Below are 27,191 nucleotides of genomic sequence, written 5' to 3'. Positions count from 1 at the left end.
TTCCTTGGAGTTCATCACATCTGTCATCACTGTTTATCAAGGAACGGAATCCATTTCAGTATACTGAAATAGTAGGATAGTATTTGATAATTTACTTACACTTTATAATAGTATTGAGTCATTCAATTACGTATATATTATTGAATTGTTAAGAGCTGCTTCTTCACTATTGGAAAGTTAAAAATATAATCCCTGGCAGCACCAACTCTCAGGTCATAGAACTTTCTCATTCTTGCCTTCAGTCATGTCACAACAATATGATACACACCTTTTACATACAGGATTCTCCCCAGTGCAGTGTGTCAGTTATTAAGCATTTTTAAATTAAGTAGCTTGAATAAATTTGTCAGCTTAGGTGTGTCTTTATATGTTCTGGGGAACGACTGCAGTTTGACCTCAGGGTAATGTCATCCATCGACCCCGCTCTTTGGGTGGGGGCACAGGGAGCAGTTCTGGGGCTCGCTCTGGGTGGGATTCAGGAGGCTTGTGCTCCCCCCCACCCCATGTTCTCTTCTCTCGATTACTCTTGTGATTGGAGAGATATTTAGAAAAACTCAAAAGTTACTTACGTGTCATGTAAAGTCAACTGCTACAGTCTTTCATCATGACATTAAGTATAATGACATCTTTAATTTTATTGCATTTTTAATACACAAAAGGAAAAGGAGGAGAAAGAAGGAAAGTGCCTCCCAGAGAGGGAGGCTGGGGGTGGGGGATAGTGGGAGGGAAACAGGGGCCATTGGTGGTGGGAAATGTACACTGGTGGAGGGATGGGTGCTGATCATTGTATGACTGAAACCCAATTATCAACACCTTTGTAATGCCTAGCTCACGGATATTCAGTTAAAAAAACGTTTTTTTAAAAGTAGTGTAGAGTTAATGCCCGCTTCACTCAGCTTAATCAGTGACTGAATAAATAGCACGTTACCAAAAAAATCATGTATTCTAATGGAAATTCCAAACTACTTGTACAAAGTGTAAATATTTGGAGGCTGGAAAGATAGCTCAGAGGGCTGCTGCACATACCCTGCGTATGGGACACTTGGCTCTCTCCCCAGCACCACCGTGGCCCCCGAGCACTGTGCTGGGAATGGCACCAACACTGCTGGGTGTGAGGGCCCTTCCCTCCCCGACTCCCCCCTCCCCGCTCCTCTGCGTAATTACAACAATATTAATTGGATGCATAAAATTTCATTGTATGGATGTCACAATTTATTTGCTCAGTCTGTGACTCGACAGTTTTGTAGTTTGACAAATGTCCTCACGTTTCTCTCATTAAAATGTGTTACAAATATTACTCTGCAGGTACAGTGTCCTTTTTTTTTTGGTCTATGCATATAGTCAGTTTTCAACATTTTTGAGTCATGATTCTACTAAAAATTTACACATGTAAGGATCACAATGACATGGTTTTTACTAACAACCTGTCAAAAGAAATCTGAAGAAAATTTTCTTTGTGAAATTACTACTTTGAGTTGGGGGGCATCCTGAGCGGGAAGGGTGGCCAGCTCCTTCCCGGGGCACTGCTTTCTACTTGCTGTATGAACACCTTAGTGTTTCTGATTTTATTAGTAAGGTAAAAGGTAAAGGTAAAGGCCCTCCCGTTGATCGTCGATTTGCTCGAGCGGGCCCAGTAACGTCTCCATTGTAAGTGTGAGGTTTTTTTCCTTTATTTTGTATAATTTTATATAACCTAGCAGGTTATTTTGGGGCTGGAAATGCTTATTTAAAAAATAGATCAATGGTAATTATTTCCTTTTATTTTTTGTGAACTAATATTTTTATTTAGGAAATGAGAGTGGCGGAGGTGGGAAGGGAGAAAGAAGAAATTACTTTGCCTCCCTGGAGCCAGGCGACTCCAGAATTAGTGTTGAGTGTTTTACTAGAACTTAAACAGGCTCACCTGCTATTTGATAAGAGTGTTGGAACTCCAACCTTGGCCTCATCTGGCAACTCCCAGTGATTGAGGGAGGATGTGTGGGCATTCCTTGCTGAACACATGGCTAACTTTTAGGTTCTCATCAACATAGGACTGGGTGTGTTCACTAACCAAAGCAAGAGAACAGATTTGAGGCAGGAAGGTAAAGTCGAATGGAGAATTTCGTTTATGTGGACTTAAAAAAATTCTTGTTTTGTTTTGGGGCTTCATCTGGCAGTACTTGGGGGCACTCCAAGTTGTGCTTAGGGAACCCTGTGCATTGCCAGGGATCCAACCAGATTGGCTACATGCAAGGCAAGTGCCTTAACTCCCCCCCCCCCCCCCCCCGCCCTTCTCTACCCCCCCCACACACCCAGAATGGCTCTCCTCCTTAAATAGATTTTTCTAAAGAACATATTTATGTGGGACTTTTGTCTTCGTGTTTCGAGTATGATATTGGAAGGAAGGTGTGAAAAAACACAGAGTAGTTAGTGGTCCTGAAACAATCTGTTGAGGTCCAGTTTGGTGATGTCTCTGGTTTACTTTCCCCCCTCTTTTTAGCATAATAATATCTTTTTGATCGCGGCACTAAGTTAAACATAATACTGTATGAGACATACAACTGAGAAAATTAACTCCAGTACTATGTAAATGAAAGATGTTGCTATCAGTACGCACTCAAGAGTCTCATATGAAATTTGAGTACCAAAATAACTCTAGATACATTTAACAAATTATACTGGGATGCTTTTAAACTTTGTTGGACTATACTGTAAATGTCATTTTAAAGTTTTTCCTGTCAAATTCTATTGTTTTTCTAACAGCAGCTGTGGATGTCATTTTAAAAACTGATGAGTACCTACAATTATGAGCCTTTATGGAGCAATGAAAGACTGCTCACAAATTGTAACCAGAGTTGGAATGAATCTGTGTTTGTTATTTGTGAATCCCTAGGGGTGAGAGTGTTGGGGAGGAGAGAGAGAGAGTGAGTTGGGGTATGGTACAAACTGAGGGAATTCTCCTATTCTGGTCACCTTCAGGCAATTATTACATCTACTACTCTTAGGATTTTGAAGGAATTTGGGGTATTTATCTTTTTTCCCCCCTTTTTTGGGTCACAGCTGGTGTTACTCAGGGCTTACTCCTGGTTCTGAACTCAGGAATCACTCCTGGCGGTGCTCAGGGGACCCATATGAATGGTGGGAATCAGATCCTGTTGGCCACGTGCAAGGCAAATGCCCTACCCACTTTGGTATCGCTCCAGCCGCCTATCTTGAGTGTTTTGATGACTTTTTCTAAATGCATTTGGATATGTGTAGAGGTAAATTGTAATTTCAGGGTTTCATGGACATGGTTTCTATCATCAGATACTTTTGCTCTAACTGCTGTGAGATATTGTGCTGTGGATATTGTTTTGCCTACATTTACTGCCTAGCTTCTTAAACCTCTGACTCAGGGCATAAACTGAACATGGGGGGTGGGGGGGGGTCATAGAAAACTGGCAAAAGTGAAAGGTTTCTGAATGCTCCAGCCAGAAATTCATTAAAAATCTGGTGCTCCACCGTGTTGCATTTCTTGGATGAAAGGGGCTGTTCTGTTCTAAAGCAGATATTTTTCCAATTAGGACCCAGCAGTCCAAGGACGGGTAACAGCCTCAGGTGCAGTTGGGGCATTTTCTGTTTCATAGATTAGGGTCTCTATGGTGCTTGGTAATTTTTTTTTTTAATTCCTTGAAAAGCAGACAGAAGGCCCCAGATGTTTGGGAACCTCTGGCTTGGAGTGAAGTCTTTTATATATGTAAAGTTATTTTGTTTGTGCAGCTTTTAGTCTAGTGTAACAATTATAACAATAACCTGTTTTTAACAGGTTATTGTTATATGTTATTGAGCAGCTCGAGTGGACCCAGTAATGTCTCCATTGGAGACTTTGTTGTTATTGAGCAGACTAAGATACTTAACTACAGAGTGCTAGAAATAGTTTTCCTCTGAGAAAGCGAAATACACCTGGAGCTGAGCTCTAAGAAAGAAACTGATATGTTTTTCAAAACAGTTAGAAAATAATTTTCTTAAAAGAGGCATGCTTCTTAAAACGTAATGTTTACAAGACATTTATTAAAGAAAAAAGAGGAAATGTGAAATAGTAGAAACATGTAAGGACCAGCTAGAACCCACTGTAGATGTGGGGTTATGTCCATAATTTCTGAAAGTTAATAACATATGTTTACAACCTGAATTATCTATATATCTAAACTTTCATTGTGAAACTCCTTTATTTGTAAAGACAATGCTTAACATTCCTCATTATCATAAATTAGAAGTACTTTAAAAGTACAGGTTGCGTGTGCTGTTAGTAGGACTTTCAGTTGTTAAAGTTAGTCTCCTTTCTAGTAGTTAGGAGAGTTGAAACCTTGACAGTGACATCTGTTCTTTTATTGCGTGGGACATGTTTTCAGAATTTTATGTACACTAAACATAAAAATTTTGTAAAATTGTTATTATCCACAGTTACTTTTAGATAGAAAAGCATTCCCAGTTACTTACTTGTGATTCATAACCAAATTTTTGTGGAGCAGATGCCAGTTACCAATGGAATAATTAACCAAAAAAAATTAGGTGGTTAGAGAGCCCTTTGTGTAAGATTTAACGTTAATTTCTTGGCTAGCTTATATGAATAATTAAAGTTTTGAGACAGTTAAAATTTCTTTTCTCCTTCTGGGGCTTCACAGTTGTTACTGATAACTGTAATCACTGGGGAAGTAGAAATATTACTTCCATCAAACAGATGGCTTTCCTAGCGGTAGGCCCCGACAGTGCCTACTGAGGTTCATGTTGACGTTGGATGGTTTCCTAATCACACCAACCTAGTATACTTTTGGAAGCTCAGACCTATTCATAGAATACAATGTGGATGTTTCAGTGATTTAATAAACTTGAGAATTTCTGTAAGCTGAAAATGTATAATTCAGTGCTGACCTTCCTGGGCCTGTGGCCAGTCTTCTTCAGGAGAGGCATTTGCTGGTAATGGTGACTTGTGATGCTGATGGAGGGGCACATGGTGGGGGGAGGCCGGGGGGAGGAAGGAACGAAAGTCCATGGGTGGGATGAAGTCCTGGGTTTCCTCTTTGATTCCACAGTACTGCAAATAAACTAAACCCAAAATCGAACTTAGGTTGAAGTTAGTTGGTGCCTTTTCTGTAGCATTGTGTGTAGTGTCTCATATATTAACGGGAAGCCTGCATTAAGAGCTTGGTGGAGGGAAAATACATTCAGAAATTAGATTCTTTCTGGTTGGGGTTGGGGTCAGGGACTATTCCTGAGTTTTGCTCAGGAGTGACCCCAGGTGGTGTTCAAGAGACTGTATTTAATAGCTGGATCTGACCTGTGGTGTTAGCAAGGCCACTTACCTTCTCTTGGGACTCCCTGTTTAAAAAAAAGTTTCAAAGTTGCCTTTCTTCTTTTTTTTTTCCCTTTCATTTTTAGGTGGGTTTTGTTTGTTGCTCTGCCAGGGCTAGAACTCAGGCCCTTACCCATTGTGAGGGGTGAAGTGTAGCACTGACCATCTCCCTGACTCTTAAAGATAATTTGGTGGAAATCCTTTTTATTTTGCAAATGTGCATGTGTGTGTGTGAGAGTATTTGAATATCATTTTGTCTTTTTTTAAATTGTAGTATACATAACTGTCCTCATTACTATTTTTATTTTGTTTTTTGGGGTCACACCCAGCAATGTACAGGGGTTACTCCTGACTCTGCACTCAGGAATTACTCCCAGCATTGCTCAGGGGACCATATGGGATGTGGGAATCGAACCCAAGTCAGCCGTGTACAAAGCAAACGCCCTTCCTACTGCACTATCGCTCCAGCCCTCATTATTTTCTTATTGCTGTGGTGGCTCTGCAGGAGGCCACTCCTGGCTAGCTTCACGGTTCAGTGCTTGGTCCAGGGATGTGGTCAGGCTCAGTGATGTTGGGGACTGCAGGGATCTGCTGCAGTGCTTCCCTGTCTAAACTATATTCCTTGCCCAGATTCATTGCTAGTAAATGTATATCTAGAGACTGTGGCTTACAATAGAGTTCACAGTGTCTGAGCAATACAATGTGACTGCACCAACCCTGCCACCAGAGTGCCAGCATTCCTCTCAGCACCATCACCAGGTTCCTTCTTGTCCTCTCCCCATTGCTACCTCACGGTTCACACACACACACACACACACACACACACACACACGTGTGTTCTCAAACATACACAGACACACTCGCACACACACGTGTTCTCCAGGCAGGCAGACAGACACACACACACACACACACACACACACACACACACACTTGTTCTCCAGGCAGACTCTGTCAGGGTCAAGGTCTGCTATTGGCCAGTTGTTTCTTCCCTTACTGCCTTTAGTCTACTTGGTGAATGAGATCACTTGGTATTTTTGTTCAGTCTCCCTTTCACTGGCTGTGCTCAGCACGATGCCTTCCGGTTTAATCTTAAGTTGCAGCTAACCACAGAATTTCTACTGTCACAGTGGAGCAGTATTCTATACATAGGGTATGTACATTCCAGTTTCTCCACAATTTCTTTATCCGCTCATTTGTTTTGTGAGTTTGGGCTGTTACCAGATCTTGGCTATTGTGGCATGGAACAGCTTTTTGAACTAATGTTTTTTTGAAGATGGGGTGGGGGTATAGGCCCCATAAGTGGACTTGCTGGATCATTTGAAAGCTCTAATCTTAAGTTTTTGAGAAATCTCCACACTGTTGTCCATAGAGACGGAGCTGGACGGCTGTCCCATAACAGTGAATGTGGCCTTCTTTTCACCACGTTTCCGTCAATACTGCTGTTTCTTTCTGATAGAGGTCTTTTTTTAAAAATTGAATCACTGTGAGATACAGTTACAAAGCTTTCCTGTTTGAGCTTCAGCCATACAATGTCTGATAGAGGTCTTTCGCACTCGTGTGAGGTGATTGCTTATCGTTGTTTTGATTTGCCTTTTCTTGATGATAAGTATTGAACACTGTTGCATGTTTCTGTAGGCCATCTGTCCTTCATTATTAAACAAGTTTTTTTGGCTAATATTTTGATAGTCATTTGAAGAGCCAGTCCCTTTTGGTCTTTATTGCTATACGAATGCAGTGGCTTTTGCAAAGTCGTGGTGCAGTGAGGGCTCAGTGTTCAACCCTGGATTCTTGTTACTGGATAGAAAAAAAATCCCACAAAGTAATTTTTCACTTCACTTGCTAGTATAATCATGGAAAAATTTGTACCTAGGGTTAGGCTCTTGTTGATCATAGATGTCAATTTATTTGAACCCCTTTTGGACTCTCTTGCTGTTTGCATTTTGGCCATGTTTACTCCTTAGGAGCCATGTGCTAGATGAAGAGGCGGCAGAGGCTTCCTGTCCTTTACTTATTATGCCTGGAATCTCGGTATTAACTCTAATACTTGTTTCGCAGGAGTAATCTGAGGGCTCAAGCGTTGAAACCAGGCAGTTGGATCTGAGGCAACAAATCTATGAGAACATCATTATCACGCTTTCACTTTGTGGGACGCCTGTTCCCATAGGCTGTGGTCATCTGACATAGAATTGAGTTGGACCGATGCTGTCAGAGATTTTTGAGTGCTAACTCTGTTCCAGGTACTAGGCTATACCAGAGGACAGAACAGACACACACAATGCAGTTGTCTTGGAAGTGAACCACTTTTTAGTGAGAGAGTTTAGATAAACAAATAAATAAGTAAAGTATAAGGGCCATAAGAGAAGAAGAAGTTGCTGGACATAGGACGGGAGTATCAGGAAGTTATTCCAGCTAGATAACATGTTCCTGGAAGGGATGATATTTCAGCTAAGGGACCTTGAGGATAAAGTGAGAATTTGAGGCAGGTGGGGAAGAACATTCCAGCAAACAGGAACAGCAGATGTCAAGACCCCTAGGCAGTGTGCCGAGATTAGGTAGTATGGAATGTTGACACAGAATACAGATGCCATCAGAGATGACTTGTGATATGGGCCTGAACAGTGGTAATTACAGGGCGGCCATTATTTTATATGAGAAATAGATTTGGGTGTGAAATTAATTGAGTGTACAATAGAAAGATTTCCTTGAATGACTGGATTTTGTACAGCAACACAAAAGGTCAGACTTGCCAAGTCTTGGTAAGAAATGTGACTTTTTAAACAGCTATTTTACTTTGCTATTTAAACATCTATTACTTTAAACATCTACTATTGTAATTGCCTAAGTCAAAGGAAATTATATAGGAAGTAAACTTGCCTAGAGTAAACAAAAGTGACTTATGCATTAGTTTGGTATAAACTAAATAAGTACTTGATTATTTATTTTATTTTTATTTATTTTTTGCTTTTTGGGCCATACCCGGCGATGCACAGGGGTTACTCCTGGCTCTGCACTGAGGAGGTACTCCTGGTGGTGCTCAGGGGACCTTATGGGATGCTGGGAATCGAACCTGGGTCTGCCACATGCAAGGCAAATGCCCTACCCACTGTGCTATCTCTCCAGCTCCCTTGATTATTTGCTTTATTATGTTAAATACATACATTTTCAACCAACTTTGTTCATTTAAATAATAAATATGGTAATGTATAGGTTAGTGTGTAATCTGACACTTGAGAATACATGCTAAAAATATTTAAGTAGAAGCAAATATAAGGTCCAGTACAAAGATTCATGGGAAGAATTCAGTTTTGGACAACGTACTCCAGTATCCAAATACCATGTGAAAGGGTTTTTTTTTTTTTTTGAGAATGGCTTATAGTATGAACAGTTAATAAAGGAAAACTATCAGTATATCTGTTTTATGTTCCCTTTTTTATATAAATGATGCTTTTTTGTGAGCTTTCTGTTTTGATAGGATGTTGGTGTTTGGAAATGCATGCATACTTTCTCTTGGTTCATCTAGTATATATTAACACTAGGATCCCTTCCATGATACCATCTTCTCTAATTCTGCAGTTTAAGTAAGGTATACTAAGTAATTTGGTGTGTGGAGTAGGGGCTGGGTGTTTGTTAGCTCATTTGTCATTCCATGTCTGCTTTGGGGCCACAGTGAATTGTCATTGACTTTTAACAAAGATTAGCACAAAAACTGCATTTTCATCCTAATAGTAGCAGTTGTAACACTGAGGGAATATGCCTCAGAGTGTTTCATATGTATACACATACACGTGTGTGTGTGTGTGTGTGTGTGTGTGTATTTTTTTCCAGTGATATATTCCTAGCTCTGCTCAGGTCCTTTTCCTGATTCTGCTCAGCAATGATCCCTAATGCTGCTCAGATCATGTGTGGTGCCAGGGATTCTAATCAGGATTGGCTGAATGCAAGGCAAGTGAGTGCCTTACCTCTGTACTACCTCTCTGACCCACATTATTATTACTCTGTAGATTTGTACCTACATACTAAATTTATGGGGATTGTCTTGTCAGATGCCTACTGGGGTTTCTGCCATAATGCCATGTATTTCTTAAATATATCTTGTTTTACAAAAATTTTACAGTAAAAAAACTGGGGGCCTGAGATCTGAAGCAGGCTACTCAAAACCTGGTGAACTCTGACCTAACCAAGCAATAGCAATTCTAATTTTAAAAAGACTGGCAGTTGGGGCTGGAGAAATGCAGGGGTTAATTCTCTATAGGTTAATTCTCTTACCCCAGTTTGATTCCTGGTACAGCATTTATTCCCATGAATACTGCCAGGGGTCAGTTCTGAGAACAGAGCCAGGAATAACCCATGAACACCAGGTGTGACACAAATACTAAACAAAATAATAAAGACTAGCATTTGTTTGTTACATCAACACCTTTCGTTAGTCTTAAACCATGGGCCTTGTCCTTTCACATATTTTGGAAGGGCACTGCTTCTACGAACTTAGTTTCATTAACATTAAAAATCCTTCTGTGTGTATAGCCTTCTGCCTCGTTTTGGTAATTGGGGATGTTTTGCAGCTACACATTCTATATTTTGTCTAGGAGGTTAACCTAACTTAAGTAGTAACTTCTAAAACCACTAAATCAAACCTATATACAGTAAAAGAAAAAGATTGTGTAGATTTTCAGCTTTCTCTTAAAATGTGCATTTACTTCTAACTAAATTATGAGGACTGGAGTGATGGTACAGCGGGTAGGGCATTTGCTTTGCATGCGGCCGATCTGGGTTCGATCCCCAGTATCCCACATGGTCTTCTGAGCACTGCCAGGAGTAATTTCCTGAGTACAGAGCCAGGAGTAACCTGTGAGCACTGCTGGGTGTCGTCCCAAAAAGCTAAAAAAAAAAAAAATTGTGAAAGGTTTGTTTCCAGTTGTTCTAAAATATTAATATGCTAGGAAAGATCATTTATGACCCACTGTAACTTTCTTTTGCCCCAACATTATTTCTCTATTACCCAGCTGCATAAGAAGTAATTCACAGCAAAGAATCCCATTACACTAGAAAAGACTTTTTATTCTGATTTGAATTGTTAAATGCATAGGTGAGTGGCATAGAAGTATTAGTTTTAGAATTAGAAAGATCAGACATTGAATTCTGGCGCTGCCATTTAAATGTCATTTTCTGCAAGTTACTTGACTTATTGAAGCTCAGATTCTCTTTATATAATGGAATTATCTGTAGGACGGCAGTAAAAAGTGAGATAATGCTAGGCAATATTTTTTACACACTGAACTTAATAATGTTAATTACCTACAGTTGTCACTTATAATTCACAGTATTCTTCAGAGCATGACATAACATTTACCACTACTCAAAGGCTTTCCCTAAATTGAACTTTTTTTCCCCTTGCCTTCTCCCCTCTGTCATTGCCTTGTTTCCGTTGAGGTGGTGGTGGCTGCTCCATTGTGGTGCTGCCCTGAAGCTCTGGGAGTTCCTGGACAGCAGAGTTGGTGGGCTAGGTACAGGTTGGTGGCATCAGGGGTTGAACTCAGGGCTTAATGCTTTCAGGACATTCCCTTTGAGCCAGCTAGCAATCTATCACCTGGGGCGACCTGAGTTCTCTCCTTATCCTCTGTTTAGCATCACTTAGTTTTTGAGTTGTTCTGTGTAGTGTTACATGTTTGTAATATAGATAGTGTAGTTTATGTAGCTGCTCTCCATTTGATGTACAGTTGTGTTTTTCTTTTTGGGGAATGATGATGATATCACGGCAGAGTCTGGCAAACTCCCCGTGTCGTACCCAATATGCCAAATACCAGTAACAATGATGGGTCTCATTCTCCTAAAGAGCCTTGAATATAGCACTTTCTTAAAAATCTCAGGGCTAGGATGAAGGAGACGTTACTGGGGCCTGCTCGAGGCAATCGACGAATAACAGGATGGTCGTGATACGTGATTCGTGATGATGATACAATAAATTTCTCTGTACCAAATAGGTGTAAGTATTTTTGTAGTAACATTGTAGTAAGTATTTTTGAGTAACATTGTGAGCTGTAAAGATAGACGTGCATATGCAAACATGCATGCATGCATACATGCATACACCTTAGATTTTAACAGATGCTTCCAAATTGTTCTCCAAATGATGATCATAATAGTTAACACCCCTGTGCATATGTATGTGTTTACATGTATATCGTGGGCATAATAATAGATTGCAGTAGTAATTAAAAAGAAGGGGAAAAGCATCAAGGCAGGGCTGCATAGTAGATGAAAGTGGGAGTGAAAAAATCTGGTTGGTATGGTTGGAATTTAAGAAGCACGAGAGAGGTAATCTTCGGGAAGACGAGTCCAGAAAGGTAGGTTGGGCCGTAAGTGTCTTTTCAGTATGCTGTTGCTCAGAACTTGAAGCTTAAACAGTTAATGGAGGTCTTTCGATTTTATGCCCAAGCTTTGTTTCAGAGACGCATGCGATAGTTGTGTGAAGGCTAATGTTTTGATGAAGTGAGATTGGCTCTGAGGCTGTTATGGCAGTGTTAGGCCATGGTTAAAGTTGTGGTATTAGCACAGAAGGAAAGAGAGTAATCAGATACGAGCAGTAGTTCAGAGTTAAAGTCATAAGATTTGGAGGCTTAATCTTATGAGAGAGTAAGAAGGAAAAAGATAGAAATGTTGTAATTATTTTTTAAGTGACTAGGTGTTGCTTTTTAAGAAGATAATAAAAAACAGCATTTATCATTATCCAAATGATACATGAAAAATAGGCTTGGGAGATTTGCAGAAATAATGGAATAAGATAAATTTTCTTGTAGATATAATTTTGCAAGATGTGTTCAGCTTTATTGTGGTAATCACATAACAAAATTAAACAGCTATTATATTCATTGGTTTTAGGTAAACTCACATTGTAAAACTTTCACCACCTATTTCATCTTTCTAAACTGGGACTCTGACCCATTAAACAGTTGTTCCCCCATTTACCTGTGCCCAGAATCCTATTTTTTTTTTCTTTTTGGGTCACACACGGGTTACTCCTGGCTCATGCACTCAGGAATTAATTACTCCTGGCGGTACTTGGGGGACCATATGGGATGCTGGGAATCAAACCCTGGTTGGCTGCGTGCAAGGCAAATGCCCTACCTGCTGTGCGATCGCTCCAACCCCCAGAATCCTACTTTCTATGAATTGCTCTAGGTTTTTTAGACATGTAATATTTGCCCTTTTATGAGTGGTTTATTTTGCTTAGTGCAATGTCTCAAGCTTTATCCAGATGATAAAATATTTCAGAATATTCCTTTTTTGGGGGGCTTGGGGGGTGCTCAAGGCTTCCTCTTGGCTCTATGCTTAGTGATCACTCTTTGTGGAGTTCTGGGGACCATATGAACTGTGGAGAATAGAATCTGGAATGGCCACATGCAAGGCAAGCACTTTACCTTCTATACTAATAGATTCCACCCCTGAAATACTTCGTGTGTGTGTGTGTGTGTGTGTGTGTGTGTGTTTTGTTTTGGGGCCACACCCTATGATTACTCCTGCCTTCTCAGCAGCGCTCAGGGACCAGATGGGATGTCAGGATCAAACCCTCATCAGCTATGTACAGCCCTACCTGCTGTACTGTTGCTGTGACCCAGTATATTTCGTTTTTGAAAAAAGGGTCCAACCAGATAGTGTGCTGAGCAGGGCTCATGCTTATATATTGGATAAGAGAAATGATAATAAAAATGGGGACGTGGGAGTTTGCCATCAAGTAAGTGCACCCTCTTAATTGTGAAACAGTTTCCAAGGCCTTGATTGGTCTGTGGTGATAATTTTCTAGTTTAAAACGAGAACATGAAGTAAGAATAAGTCCATTTTTATTTTAGCAGAGTTGTAATTTAGACCCACAGCTGAAATTGTGACATGCATTATTAATACTTTCAGTGCTGCTCCATCTCCAGAAAATGTGTTATGCTTTGGAAATCATTAACATACAATTTTTCTTGATGTTTCTTTCCTATTAAAACATACACCTACATAAATTGTTGCACATCAACATGTCTTAACAGTTGGCCTTGGAAAATTGAAATCCATGAAGAGAATACAAAACATAATATGAAGAATAGCAACAGAAAATTAAGACAGTAGATCAAAACAAGTCCCAAGAGATTTTTTAAAAATTAGTTGTTCTCAGGGGCCAGCGGTGGTACAGCAAGCGAGTCATGTGCCTTCCATATAGCTGACCCCAGTTTGATCTATGGCCCTGTGTATCCATGGCCCTGAGCGCTTCCAGAGGCCCCAGTCATGGCCCTCGTCCCCTGCAAATTTAGTTGTTATTGCTCACTTTCCTTTGGTGTTATTGGAATGGTATGTGTGAGGGCAGGGTTCCTGCACATGTGCTTGGTTGTGGTGCTCACACACTCAGCTGTGGCTTATACATCTTTGTAGTTGAGGGGCTCATATAAACCTGGTTGGATGTGGCTGTGAATTTCAGTGGTTCTGGGGATCAAACTCACAGTGAACACTTGGAAAATAAGTTCCTTAGTCACTGAGCCAGCGCCACCTGGATTCTGTCTTTGAATTAGTCTTCATAATTAGAGAATTTTTTGCTTTTTAATTTAGTTTTGGGTATGTCACACTGATTCTGATATTTATATATTGCGGAGTGATCACTACAGTCAGTCAGGCTAACATCCATAACTAGCTCTAGTTAACTTTTTTTCTTATGATGGATTTAAGGTCTTCTCTCAGATACGCAGTGCATTACAGTGCAGTCTTAGTCACAACAGTGTCCCCTCTGATTTGCCTGTTTTGTAGCTTGGAGTTTGTGCTTCTTAACTCCCTTCTCCCATTCCTCCTCTGCCCCCACCACTTCTCTTCTGTTAACTAGCAGTTTTGTCTCTATGAGCTTGTTTTTTGTTCATTCGTTTTTCAGATTGCTCATATGAAACCATAAGTTTTTTGTCTTTGTGTGGTGAATTCAGTTGCATAATGCCTTTCAGTTAAGGTTCATCCATTTTGTTGCAAATGGTAAGATGTCATTGGAGAGGTAGGGTGTCGGTGGTAAAGAGGAAGCCTCTTCATACACATTTTTTAAAAAAATTATTTTTTAAAGTTTAGGATGGGAAGTTGAGTCTATTACTGGGTTTGCGCAGGACTTACTCCTGGCTCTGCTCAGGGGTCACTTTTGGTTGTGGTTAGGGAACTATATGTGGTGCTAGACATTAAACCATGTACAAGGCAAGCCTCAAACCATGTACAACTCTGACTCTTATGTGTTTTTTTATTCAGTCCATGTGTGTGTTTATAAGTCATGTCTGCTATTGTAAATAATGCTGTAGAGAGCGTGGAGTGGAGGTGCATGCGTCTTTCTGAGGTAGTGTTTGTTCTCTTTGGGTTGTTTTTTAGAAGTAGAGCTGTTGCATCAGACAGTGGTTCTGTTATTTTGTGTGTGAGAGGCACACCTGATGGTGCTCAGAGTGTATTCTGGTTCTGCACTCATTCCTGGTAGTTCTTGGGGGAATCATATGGGGTGCAGGGATCAGACCTAGGTATGTTACATGCAGGGTAAGTGCCCTACCTGCTATTCTCTCACTCCAGCCATGATGGTTCTATTTTTCAGTCTTTGGAGACTCCTCACACCATTTTCCATAGCATCTGCACCAGTGCCTATTCCCGAAAGTAGTCCAAAAGGCTCCGTTTTCTCCACATCCTTGCCAATACTATTTATTTTTTTGCTATTGAGGTTGTGAGTTTTAAAAATACAAATAGTGATTAAAACCCTTTGGAAATTTTCTTAGACATACATTCTTATCAAATTTTTTAACTCTGACAAGTTTGGCTAATTATTAAAACACTTGTTTTAAAAAATAATTTCGTTAATTAAAAAAAATCCTACCTAAAGCGAGAGTGACGTGTCACATCTCCCTGCATTTTGAAGCACACTGATAAGTCGCATTCAGCTCTATGAGAGGGGCCTTGCAGGTGTGAGGCTGGCAAGGCTGTTCCATCCTTGGCACCTCACCACAGCCTTGAGCCCAGTGACTCTGCTGTTTGCGGTTCCCTCTGTTGCAGCAGTGGGTGTGAGTGTCACAGTGAGAAGTGTCAGCGCCACAGCCGGGTTTGTGGGACTCTGTAGAAACAGAGGGAAGGGGTCATAATATCTGAGTAGATGAAGAGGAAGGATACTTCATGAAACTACTTGAGTGGCATCTAAAACCAGCTACTGAAGACGTCTCTCAGATCTTTGTAATTTCTTTCCCTTGGACTTGGACTAGAAATCTCGGAGCCATTGTTGTTTTCTTTTTCCTTTCATCTGCATGGCCCAGGATGTTCGAAGGTGTTGCTAGCTAATTTTGTCTAAAGTTCACAGTTGGACTGGGATGATAGCGAAGAGGGCTACTGTGCATGTGCAGGGATTCCTGGCACCTCGTGGTCTCTGGAGCCGTGCTGCCAGGAGTGGCCCCAAGCTGTGTGCAGGGATAGCCTTTGAGTATTACTTACCAGTGTGCTCCCCAAATAAAACATCAGAAGCGTGCAGTTGTAGCCCATGACACTTCTGCTTAGCTGCTTCCCTGGTCCCTTCTGCTTCCTTATCTCACGCTCAGCAGCCAGTCTTGCAGATCTTTCTCTGCTTAGATCTATATCTTCCCCAATTAGAAAATTCGGAGTAAAACTCCCAAAATCTTGGTCTGTAGTATTTCCTATGTCAAAGTGGGAGTACTTATACTCCCATAGACAAACCCACCTAAACACATACACACTCAGTTAAACTGAACTCCTAATGCTCTCTCCAAGTTCCTTGTACTATCAGTCTTCTGGCTGAAGCACTCGTAACTCCTGTTTATCACCTCAGTGGGGGCTCACTTAAAATTGCACCCATCCCTGTTCTCTTTGGCTCCATAGCTTTGACCACCACCTGCTATGATGCACTAATTTGATTCTTAGCCTTGTGCTGCACAGTTTGGTCTGATTTGCATATACACTGAAGCATTTTTCAAAGGGACCAGCACATTGTACATATTCAAATATTGTACTAATTTGTCAAAAGAAAGACTACGTGAAGGCATAAGAACCACAGATTGGAGTATCACCCACGCGATTGGAATGTATATAATGTGAGTTTTTAAAATTTAAAGCTTGGGCTGGAGCAATAGCACAGAGGGTAGAGCGTTAGCCTTGAATGTGGCCGACCCGGGTTCGATTCCCAGCATCCCATATGGTCCCCTGAGCATCGCCAGGAGTGATTCCTGAGTGCAGAGCCAGGAGTAACCCCTGTGCAACACTGGGTGTGACCCAAAAAGCCAAAAAAAATAAAATTTAAAGCTTGGGGCAGGAGTGATAGTGCAGCGGGTAGGGCGTTTGCCTTGCACACGGCTGACCTGGATTTGATCCCTGGCATCACATATGGTCCCCTGAGCACCACCAGGAGTAATGCCTGAGTGTAGAGCCAGGAGTAAGCCCTGAGCATTGCGGGGGGGGGGGGGGGGGGGGGTGACCCAAAAAGAGAGGGGAAAGAAAAGAAAATTTAAAGCTTAAGCATTCTTTGATCGTTCACTGATCTCTGTAGCACTGTTAACCCCCCACCCCCATTGTGATTAATTTGCTCAAGCAGGCCCAGTAATGTCTTCATTGTGAGACTTTGTTGTTACTGTGTTTAGCATATTGAATGAATGTGTCACGGGTAGCTTGCCAGGCTTTGCTGTGCGGGCGAGATCCTCTTGGTAGCTTGCCAGGCTCTCTGAGAGGGATGGAGGAATCGAACTCGGGTCGGCTGGGTCGGCTGCATGCAAGGCAAACGCCCTACCCACTGTGCTATCTAGGAAAATATATTGTTTTATTTTATTTTTACGGTGTTGGGGATTGAATGAACCTCGGTCTTCATACGTGCAAGGCATGTGTTAAACCACATCTGCTGTTTTTTTTTTTTTATTTTTTAATTTTTTTGTTTTGCGGCCACATCCAAGAGTGCTCAGGCTACTCCTGGCTTGGTTCCTTGGGGACCATGTGGTGCCAGGGATCAGAATTTAGGTATGTGCTCTAACCCTTTGAACTGGCTCCTCAGCCCCTTCATTTTGACTTTAAAATTATGGCATTACCCTACATCTACCTGATTGTGCATTCAGAATTACTAAGTGCTTTTGCCTACTGGAGGCAATGTTTTAAGTGCTTTCACGTTTATGCATTATTTAGGGATTATTGTGGATTTGTGAAGGTATTATCTCGAGTCAAGTCTCAAAAAAAAGAAAATGGAGATGTTACTGGGCCCGCTCGAGCAAATCGCTGAACAACAGGAAGACGGTGTTTTATCTCTAAGGGAAATTGTGACTAGCCCAAAGTTCCACATCCAGTAAATTTCTATTCCAAATCCAGAACTTGGTCAGCACATTTCTTATAATCATGACCACGTAAATCTTTTAAGTCACCATAATTTACATCTCTTTTTCCTTTTGGCTCACCTGGTGATGCTCAGGCTCTCCCCCAACTTGTGGTGCTGGGTTTGGAACCCAGGGATCCTGCATGCAAAGACTGCTGCAGTCCCTGGAGCCATCTGTCCAGCCCTTGCTCTAGATTTTAATTTGAAATTTAGATTTTTTGGCATTTTTTAGTTTTTTTCTCAGTCCTAAAAATCAAAGAAGCATCTGTTGATCTGCTTGATTTGAATAAATACACAATAGTGTTGATAAGTTTATTGCATTCCTTCCCTTCTCATCCTTGTCACTTTTGAACCACTGTTATTTCTGTTTTTTTTTTTTCCTTTTTTTTGGGGTGGGGCACACCTGGCAGTGCTCAGGCTTACTCTTGACTCTGAGTTCAGTGATCACTCCTGACAGTGTTCAGGGAATCTTAAGGGATGCCAGGGATTGAACCCAGGTCTGTGCGTGTCAGGCAGATGCCTTAAGCTTAAGTGTTCTTTGAACGTTACACGCTGTACTACATCTCCGGCCCCATGAACCAGTGTTATTTCAGCTCTTGATGTTTGACTTCCTGTTCTAGCTTTAGACTCCTGAGAAGGTAACAACTTGTCAACACTAACCCATATGAAAAAGGATTGGGGAGCCAGGAGTAAGACCTGAGCACTACTAGTTGAGGTTCTGCCCTCCCCCCCCATACAAGTATGGGAATATGCATTTGCACCCATGTACTGTCAACTGTATTTATATTTAAATCATCTTTGCTGTGCTACCTATAATTCTAGGGTGAAATGCAGGAGTATTTAGGTATTTCCCACTTTTAATCAGTTTTACTGAAAGTTAGAATTATGCAGTGTTTTATAGGAACCATCATCACTGATGCTTGATGAGGTGGGCCTAGTGCTTCTCCTGCTCATACTTGCCTGGTGGTGCAGGCCTGACATTTCAGTGCTTGGACAGTGCAGTGGGTCAGTCGGATTATGCCTGGTGACCATATTTGACTGGAATCTAACTCAGGCCCTGAAACATGCAAGGCAGACATCCATGCTAGGTATGCACTTGACCACTGGTGCTTTCTCCCATGTCCAGGGTTATTCATTCTGTACATTGTTATTAAGGCCATTTCCACTGATGCTGGTGGTGGGAGTATAGGGACCGTGGAGGATCTGGGGTCAGACTCTGGTCATCACATGTATGGCACATGTCCTTAATGTGTGAGCTACATCCCTGGCCTCGGGATTATTTATTTTAAGAAAAGAGCTTCCCAGTTGGAAGTTCATTAAAGTGAAATTAACTGAATAACTAATGTAATTGCTAGATCCCAAATGTTATTTTAGTGACAGGTCCCACTGATTCTGAGGTGAGCCTCTTAGTGCTGTGAGTTGACACCCTCTTACTTACTTGCAGGGTGTAGTTAAAGAAGAATACAGTACTAGGACTGGGGAGATGGCTTGAAGGGCTGTGAGAGCCCCAGGTTTGATTTCTGTGCACTACCAACAGATGTGACCCCAAACAAAACTGTAAAATAAATACAGGTTTACTGTCAGGAATGGGATATCAGACTTGTTCATGATTCTAGAAAAGAGCCACTGAATGCTACACATCTGAACCAGTTCCAGGTTTAGTTTTATATTAGAAACTCTTACTGTATTACCTTTGGCAAAAACTAGATCGTTGGTTGAAATTCCTATAATATGTGATTTTCATACTTTTGATAATAGCAACAGTTCCTTTTGTCATCCTATAGAGTGTTTTTAAGTACTTGATAAAAGTTGCCTGCAAATTAACATCTGTAGGTTTTGCTTCATCAATTTGGTATTTAGTATTTTTTCTTAGTTTTATTTTGGAGGGAGAAGGTGCCAAGGAGTGGTCTCAGTGGCTCATGCATGTGAAACATGTGCTTTACTCACTGAACCACAACCCTGGCCCTTTCGTGCAGATTTCTTATATCTCATATGCTTGTGTGAAGTTGATTTTGATTAAAACACCACCTTGACTTGGCATGCAGTCTGTCATGGATTGAGGCATTCTCCTATGGTTAAATTTGTCTTTCATTCCTACTCTCATTTTGTTTTCCACCTTACTCATGTAGCATACTTTTACAATAGTTTTATTTCACTGTTCCTGCTGTTCAGGAGGGTGGGACAGAATAGTATGTGCAAAGACCGTGTATGTGCAAAGATGGAAATACCATGGGGATATTTGAGGAACTGTACAAAGTTCTGGATTGCTGAAATGAGCTTTCTTCTCTCCCCGTCCTGCTGCTCTTGAAGTGACTGGGTGTTACACCGACTTGCTGGGAGTGTCTGTGATGTTCTAATTCTGGTCCCAGTTCTTGGTTTTGTTGCTTGCCTGAGTTGCACTCACTTCGCCACACCAAAGAGCATAAACTTTGTCACAATGCTCTTCAAACTGTGCTCGACTCTGGGGTAGCACCAGAGATGGAACTGCCATGCGTGCAAGGCACTTGAAGCTAGGGAACCATTCCCCAGGACCTATAATGTAGATCATGTTGGCGTGGTGGGAAAAGACCTGAAACTGGATCAGAGAGACCATTGAGAATGCATTGTCTGGGCTGTCTGCAGTTCATACCTCTTTCTTAGTTTTGAGTTCTTATTAAAACACAACTCTTTCTTGAGTAAGTCTACCTTGGTACATATTAAAATTGTCAAATTTCTTTAACTTTTTTTTTTTCTTTTTGGGTCACACCCGACGATGCACAGGGATCACTCCTGGCTCTGCACTCAGGAATTATCCCTGGCAGTGCTCAGGGGACCATATGGGAAGCTGGGAATCGAACCTGGGTTGGCCGCGTGCAAGGCAAACGCCCTACCCGCTGTGCTATTGCCCCAGCCCCTCTTTAACATCTTTTAATGATTTCAGGTTTTTCATTGAGATTCCTGGTGTTTTGAGAGAAAAATTAGATGAGTGAAATAGCAAATGCATGATTAAAGACTTTCTGAAGTATTTTTTGACCTTATATCCTTTATTTAAAAATTTGTTCTTTTTATTTGTGTGGGTTTTGGCTGGGACCACATCTGTTAGTGCTCAGGGCAATTTTGGCTCAGTGCTCACCATTTGTGATGCTCAGGATTTGAAACAAGGTCATCTGCATGCAAGGTTTTAACCCCTAAACTGGCTCCTCTTGCTTCTTAAATTTTGTTACCTTTTGTTAAAAAAAACAAAGTTGAAGTACAGAAATAAGGGGGACATAATTTCTGGGTCCATTATTTAGAGGATGACCCAGTAGTTTTTGTATTATGTAATCAATTTTGTGTCTTAGGACCAGCATTTTAGCAAACTTATGACATAGATTCAGTGTAGAAAAATGTTTGTTGGGTCTTTACTTTGATTGCAATAAAGTTAGAAATGTTATTTAATATTTGTGTATGGTTACAAACATTTTTATTTGTACTTTAAAAAGTCTTTTCATTTACTACGTATTTGAGGACCTTTTCCCCCCACCAGTAGAACAAAAAGCATACTTAAGAGGGTCCACTTGTTGAATGTTCCCATTTTGTCCCAATTTGGCCATTATCCCACCAACTGTTTAGACCAATCTTGGTTTCAGTGGAAAAGGAGCAAATAGCTATCTGTAAGAGCCCACCAGGTCATTCAGCCAGATACTTATTTAGAGAAATAAAAATATATATGCCTATAATAAAATAGCCTGAGAGAGAGAACAAGGGTAAAGGTCCTTGCCCTAATGGAGGTTACATTTATTTGGAGTAGCAGAACATGGGAAATAGTGCTGCTCTCTTTCCAGGAGGTTGTATACATGTACCATGTGATCAAGTGGTTTGGCACCAGAGGAGGAAGGGTGGGATGATGTGTATTGGGGTGTGTCTGAGTGTGTTTGGGTCCGGGCCCTTGTTTTTGCATTAGTTTCTTCCCGCTTACTCTGGATAGGTTTTCTTATATTCAGTTCTGCCATTGTCAGCTTTCTAAGAATGATCTACCTTTGTAATCTGTATTTCTCACAACATGCAATAAGTCAAAATCTCAGGAATATTTAAGCATGAATTGAACCTGGTGCCTTACACAGTTGCTCTGCTGCCCAGCTCTATCCCAGACTTTGATCTCCCTTTTTAGTTCCACTTTTTACTTTGTACATACTTTTTTGGGGGGAGTCACACTTGGCAGTGCACAGGGATTACTCCTGGCTCATGCACTGCCGGGGACCATATGGGTTGCTGGGAATTGAACCAGGGTTGGCCGTGTGCAAGGCAAACACCCTACCCGCTGTATTATCGCTCCAGCCCCTTGCACATACTTTTTAAACCCTTCTGGGAACCTTTGTCATCTTTTTCTGTTATCCTTTAGCCAACTGTTATGCAAAGTGAAGGTATCAGAAAGTCTGCCTACTTTGTTTCCTTGGAAGCCCCTTTTATGGCTTGCTTTTATTTAAAAAAAATCTGATTAGTCATTCTAACATAATTTTAATTGCTTTATGAAATAAATGTATATATTGATAATTCATCAAGTAGTTTTATTTTGTGTAGCTTATTTACTTTATTTGTAGAATGCCAAACTTGCAAAAGTCGAGTGAATGCTTAGATTTCAAATGTGCTACATAGTAGGCTTCCTACTGTTATCACTTTAATACAAGTGAAATATTTTTCATGGCATATATATAAAAACGGTAGGGTGGGGTACGGAGGAAAGGACAGATGACTGCCAAGTCAGTCACAGAGCAGCAGGATCTGAACATATAAAGGAAGCTTTAGAAACCTGAGCACTTTTCAGTGCAGTGACTTCCATGGAGTGAAGGTACTAACTGGTACTCACTGGTACTAACTCCAGGAACATTGGGGTTGGAGGACCCCTGCAGTGTCTTAATGAGTTCCCCCAATTTACTAGTGATTTTTCTGCTCTCAGTCACCGTGGAAGAGAATATTGGTCTGCCAGCCGGTGTGTTCACACCTTCTTTTAGGTTATTTTTATTCCTCGGAGAAGAAAACTGAGGGATTTCACAGAGTTTTGATGTATCAAGAAAGCAGGCGCTGGCTGAGATGTTGACCCGCGCCGGTGGCTTTCCTTCATGAGAAGTCACAGGGCAAACGACCCGGTTACATAGCAGTAGCAACAGCAGCTTGTTTCTCTTAGGCGTGGCAGCAGTTAACACTGTACTAGTGGCTTCACATACCAACACTTAAGTCCTTATGTTTTGTTTTTGTTTTTAAGTCATTGAAATTATGAGACTATCATTCAAATGGAAGCATTATAGTTCTTCGGAACCATTATGATCTCAAAAGGAAAGAATGATACAGATACACTGGCTGAGGTGTGTTGAGGTGCATCGAAGTGTTCCCAGCTGTGCCTTCCCTTAACATGTTCTTGAAGTACCATGGCGTGGATTAAAAGGTATGCTTTAGAAATCTCCTGGTGACCCCCAGGTTCATAGAATGAATACTCATTATTCCATATTTGATACGTATTTTAAGAATTTTTTTGGTATTGTGATTGCAGGCATGGTTGATTTATGACAGTGTTTTTGCTTAAAGATATCTCACAAGCTGGATGTGGTTTTACTTGGTTGGTTTTTGGGGCGACACTGGTTGGACTCCAGGGCTGCTCTGGATGTCTGCCTCATGCTGCTCCCTTGTGATGCCAGGGATCCTGCACTCAGATTTGAGCCACCTTCCTGGCCCCGAATGCACAATTTTTACATCCCAGCCCCCACTTTTTTTTTTTTTTTAGATAGGGCTATAGAAATAACTAAGGTAGTTATTTTCCCACATTTATTTACTAGATACTTGAGGGATTGTTCATGTGTTACAATTATCCTGGTAATTATCTTTTTGCTTATAGACTAGTTTCTCTACCGTGATGCCATTTCATGGTAGCTCCCCCAAAAGAAATTGTTGATATGTTCCTTCATTTGGGCGCATTAATTTGACCAACCAGATAACTCTTGCCTACAGCAATTATATTTATAGTTTGTGCTAGGTTTTTACAGAGACTTTTTACTGAGAGGAGAGTTAGTATAAATAGTATGATTCTTACCCCTTCAGTGTATGTGTGCAGTGAATCTTCTCTCTGCTTGTGGTATGCAGTCCCACTGTTACTTGTGGTTTCCAACAGTGGTAATTCAAGGCATCTTGCTACCCACATTACCATCAAAAGTCTTTAAGATGTTTATGTTCATAACATTTTATTTGAGTGATGTAGTCACAACCATTTCTTAATTATTTGAAATCTTGGAAACCTTGTGATTTTGTATTATCTGCTTTCTACTCAGTATTTTCTTAAGAGTGGTGGAAATGAATCAACTGGGGAGAATGCCAAGTTCATTTATGTTATATTGATTTCAGAATTGTTTATCTTATAGGTAATAGAGAAAATACATTGGGAAGATGGAGGTTGAAATCATGGATAGATAAATTGGATAGAAATACATTGGTGCAGCCTATAATTCCCCGAACTATATTATATTAATACTCTTTTGACATGCTAACAGTTAAATTGTTTTTCTAATGCCAGCAGAAAATCTCTTTTTGGGGTGAGGGCACCACACTTGGGAGTGCTTGAGGGGTTCCCTCCTGGGGGAACCAACCTGGGCTGGGGTTTGAATCAGGACCTCTAGTATGCAGAGCATGTGCTCTTGCTCTTCGAGAGTCACCCCAGCCCCTGAATTCTTAAGGAATTTGGTTATTAAATCTGTGAAAGGACAGCTTTATATTAAATTCCAGTCTCTCATGATAGTGATCTAATCACGCTCTACAGGAAAGCCCATTGCTTATTAACTCAGGCTTTGTTCCCCCAACCAGGTACTGTATAATAGCAGCTGCCCTCTGAAAAGCTCTCCTGATAGTGGGTTGTGAGTTCACAGAATATGTTTCTCTATAATATTTGCTATTCCAACTTAAAATCTCACATTTGGGGGATAACAGTTATCTGTCTGTTTGTTTGAAGAACACAGTTGACAAAGCCTGTTCCCTTTGAGAGTTGTAGCTTAGTGGTTTAAAAGCCTTAACTTAGTTGCTGACCTGTTTTTCAGGTCTAACACGTAAGTTTTTTTTTGTTTTGTACAGGCTGTAAGAAGGGGGGGGGGGGCGTATATATATTTTAATATCACATAAATACACATGTGTATGTATACGTGAGAGATACATGTTTATGTAAAAGTTATACACAGGACAGTTTTCATCAGTTAGGAAGCCATTATTAGATACATGGGGTTGAGGAACTTACATGTCATTAACCTCTTTTGCAGGGTTGAGAAGGGTGTTTTATACATTTTATACAACTTGTCTTGTGATTTGCCTGGAATTAAATAGTCACTATTTGATGTTCTCAATTCTTTGATTTCTTCCCATCTTCTTTCCCTACCCTGTTCCCAGCTCATTGCTTGGGGCCGCATGCTAGCTGGGAGTCCTCCCATATACACCCAAGCCCATTGAGCTGTCTCCCGCCCCTTTTAGTCTTTGTTCTTATCAATGAAATAAAGTGATCACTAGAGACTGATAATGTGTTCGTTATCCTCCAACCATGCAAGGTTTCATTTTTTGTGTTCTCTTTAATCTGTATTTTGTATTTACAGGTTTCTGCTCATTGTTGTGTCAAAGTATTAAGGCACCAAGCATGTTGTTCAAGGCACTGGGTGTGTCTGGTTTATGTGAAGACCTGGGTTTGATCTCTGACACATGATGGCCCAGCACTTCTGGGTCTGAGCCTGATGATCTTGAGAACTACTATAGTGGCACATGTGACCTTTCATAGCAATAGTGACCACAAAACGATTCAATGAGTTATGATAAATGTTAAGACTTGTATTAGAATAGAACCTAGAATGCACTGAGTGTAAGGTTATTTCTGGGAATAAAAAAAAAAATCTTTTTTTTTTTTTCTTTTTGGGTCACTCCTTTTTTGGTGATGCTCTTGGGTTACTCCTGGCTCATGTACTCAGGAATTGCTCCTGGCGGTGCTCGGGGGACCATATGGGATGCTGGGAATCGAACCTGTGTCGGCCATGTTGGCTGCGTGCATGGCAAACGCCCTACCCGCTGTGCTATCGCTCCAGCCCCAAAACCAATCTTTTAAAGACAACTTTATTCAGGAAAATAAAGGAAGAGAAGGAGAGAGATACATGGCCAGGAGAAAATCATTCCTGGCAGTGCTCAGGGCACCATATGGGATGCTGGGAATTGAACCCGGGTTGGCTGCATGCAAGGCAAATGCCCTACCCGCTGTGCTATTGCTCCAGCCCCAATTGAGCCCTTTTTTGTTTGACTAAAGTGAATGCCTCCTGTTGTCAGAGATAGTCCTCTGAAGTGATGTTAGTTTTAGTTATACCTTGTTGAGTAGTGATCAGGATAGATTTCAGTCTGGAATATAGGAGTATGCCATACTCTATATGACCTGCCATTCTTTTCACTGAAAGTAAAGATTATTTCAAGGAAGTAAGGAGTTGAGGAGAAAGACCTTAATAGCATGTCTTGAATGGCATTAGCTAAGGCTGTTTATCAGGTATTAAATATACCTGACAATGTAGTTTATATAGCCTATTGCCAGACATTCTGTGTTTATCATCTGTGTTTATCATCAGTGGTTTTCAAACTGGCAGTGGAAGCCTGTTTTGGACCCAAGTGCCCTACCTGCTCTCCTATTGTTTTGGACCCTGTTTACTAAGTATTTTTCACCTTACCTCACTAAGCAATACAGGAAAGACCACTTATAAGGAATGTCATGGTTATACTATACAATAGAGTTTGGTAAATTTATTTTAAGAGGAAGTCTAGCTAATGAACTGCAGGAATATAAGTTCTAATAATCATCTGGAAACTTAGGAACTTACACAAAACAGTCATCAGTTCACACTGCCAAACTAACTTCAGCCTTGAGACACCTGAAACAGAGCTATCAGCTAAGTAGTCTGATAAGAAACAGTGAAATCTGGTTCTGAGGAATTTTGGGTTTTTTTTTTTTTTTTGAGCCACACCCAGGAGTGCTCAGGGTTTACTCCTGACTCAGCATTCAGGAGTTACTCCTAGCAGTGCTCAGGAGACCATATGGGATCCTGGGAATCGAACCCAGGTTGACTGTGAGCAAGGCAAGTGCCCTACCTGCTCTCCTATTGTTCTGGTCCGTGGTTTTTGGTTTTATGTATGAGTGCATGTGCAAAGTTGTGCAATATTTTTAAAAAATAACCAAGAGATTTCTATTTCCCAGTTATGGGGAAAGTTTACTTTTATTTTGCATAGGTAATTTAAAAAACAAAGTCCACCCATTTATTTTCCCATTTCCTATTTCCTTTTAATATAGCAGGCGCTTCTTTAATTCGGAAGGTAAATATAGTGTAATGTTGCAAAATTTGATTTAAGTATAAATCAAATATGTTCTAATATTTAAGTTAGTCAAATGTTAGTTTCTATTTTTATAAGGATTTTAATAAGATTTAAATTTTTTCTTAAATTAGTGCTTTGTACCTACCACAAATGTCCTCATGATAGCAGATACTTGCTTTATAGATTTATTGAAGATGATAATTGAGTTCCTTGTGA

General features: G+C 40.7%; 1 protein-coding gene across 2 annotated transcripts in view; it reads left to right on the top strand.

Moving 5' to 3' along the window:
- RBPJ (recombination signal binding protein for immunoglobulin kappa J region) overlaps window positions 1-27,191 on the top strand; it is a 93,516-nt gene that overhangs the window by 13,024 nt on the left and 53,301 nt on the right. The window contains exon 2 of one of the 2 annotated variants that reach the window (XM_056125560.1): window positions 22,873-23,052. The exons of the other annotated variant lie outside the window; for it this stretch is intronic. Within the exon in view, the coding sequence (XP_055981535.1) occupies window positions 23,036-23,052 (17 nt within the window). The 5' untranslated portion in view covers window positions 22,873-23,035. The remainder of the gene's footprint in view (window positions 1-22,872; window positions 23,053-27,191) is intronic. 2 annotated transcript variants of the gene reach the window in all.

The sequence above is a fragment of the Sorex fumeus genome, unplaced genomic scaffold, assembly GCF_029834395.1.
Source record: "Sorex fumeus unplaced genomic scaffold, SorFum_2.1 ptg000055l, whole genome shotgun sequence".
Lineage (NCBI taxonomy): Eukaryota > Metazoa > Chordata > Mammalia > Eulipotyphla > Soricidae > Sorex > Sorex fumeus.
The sequence above is the reverse complement of the archived record's forward strand: the minus strand, read 5'-3'. Positions and strand labels throughout refer to the sequence as shown.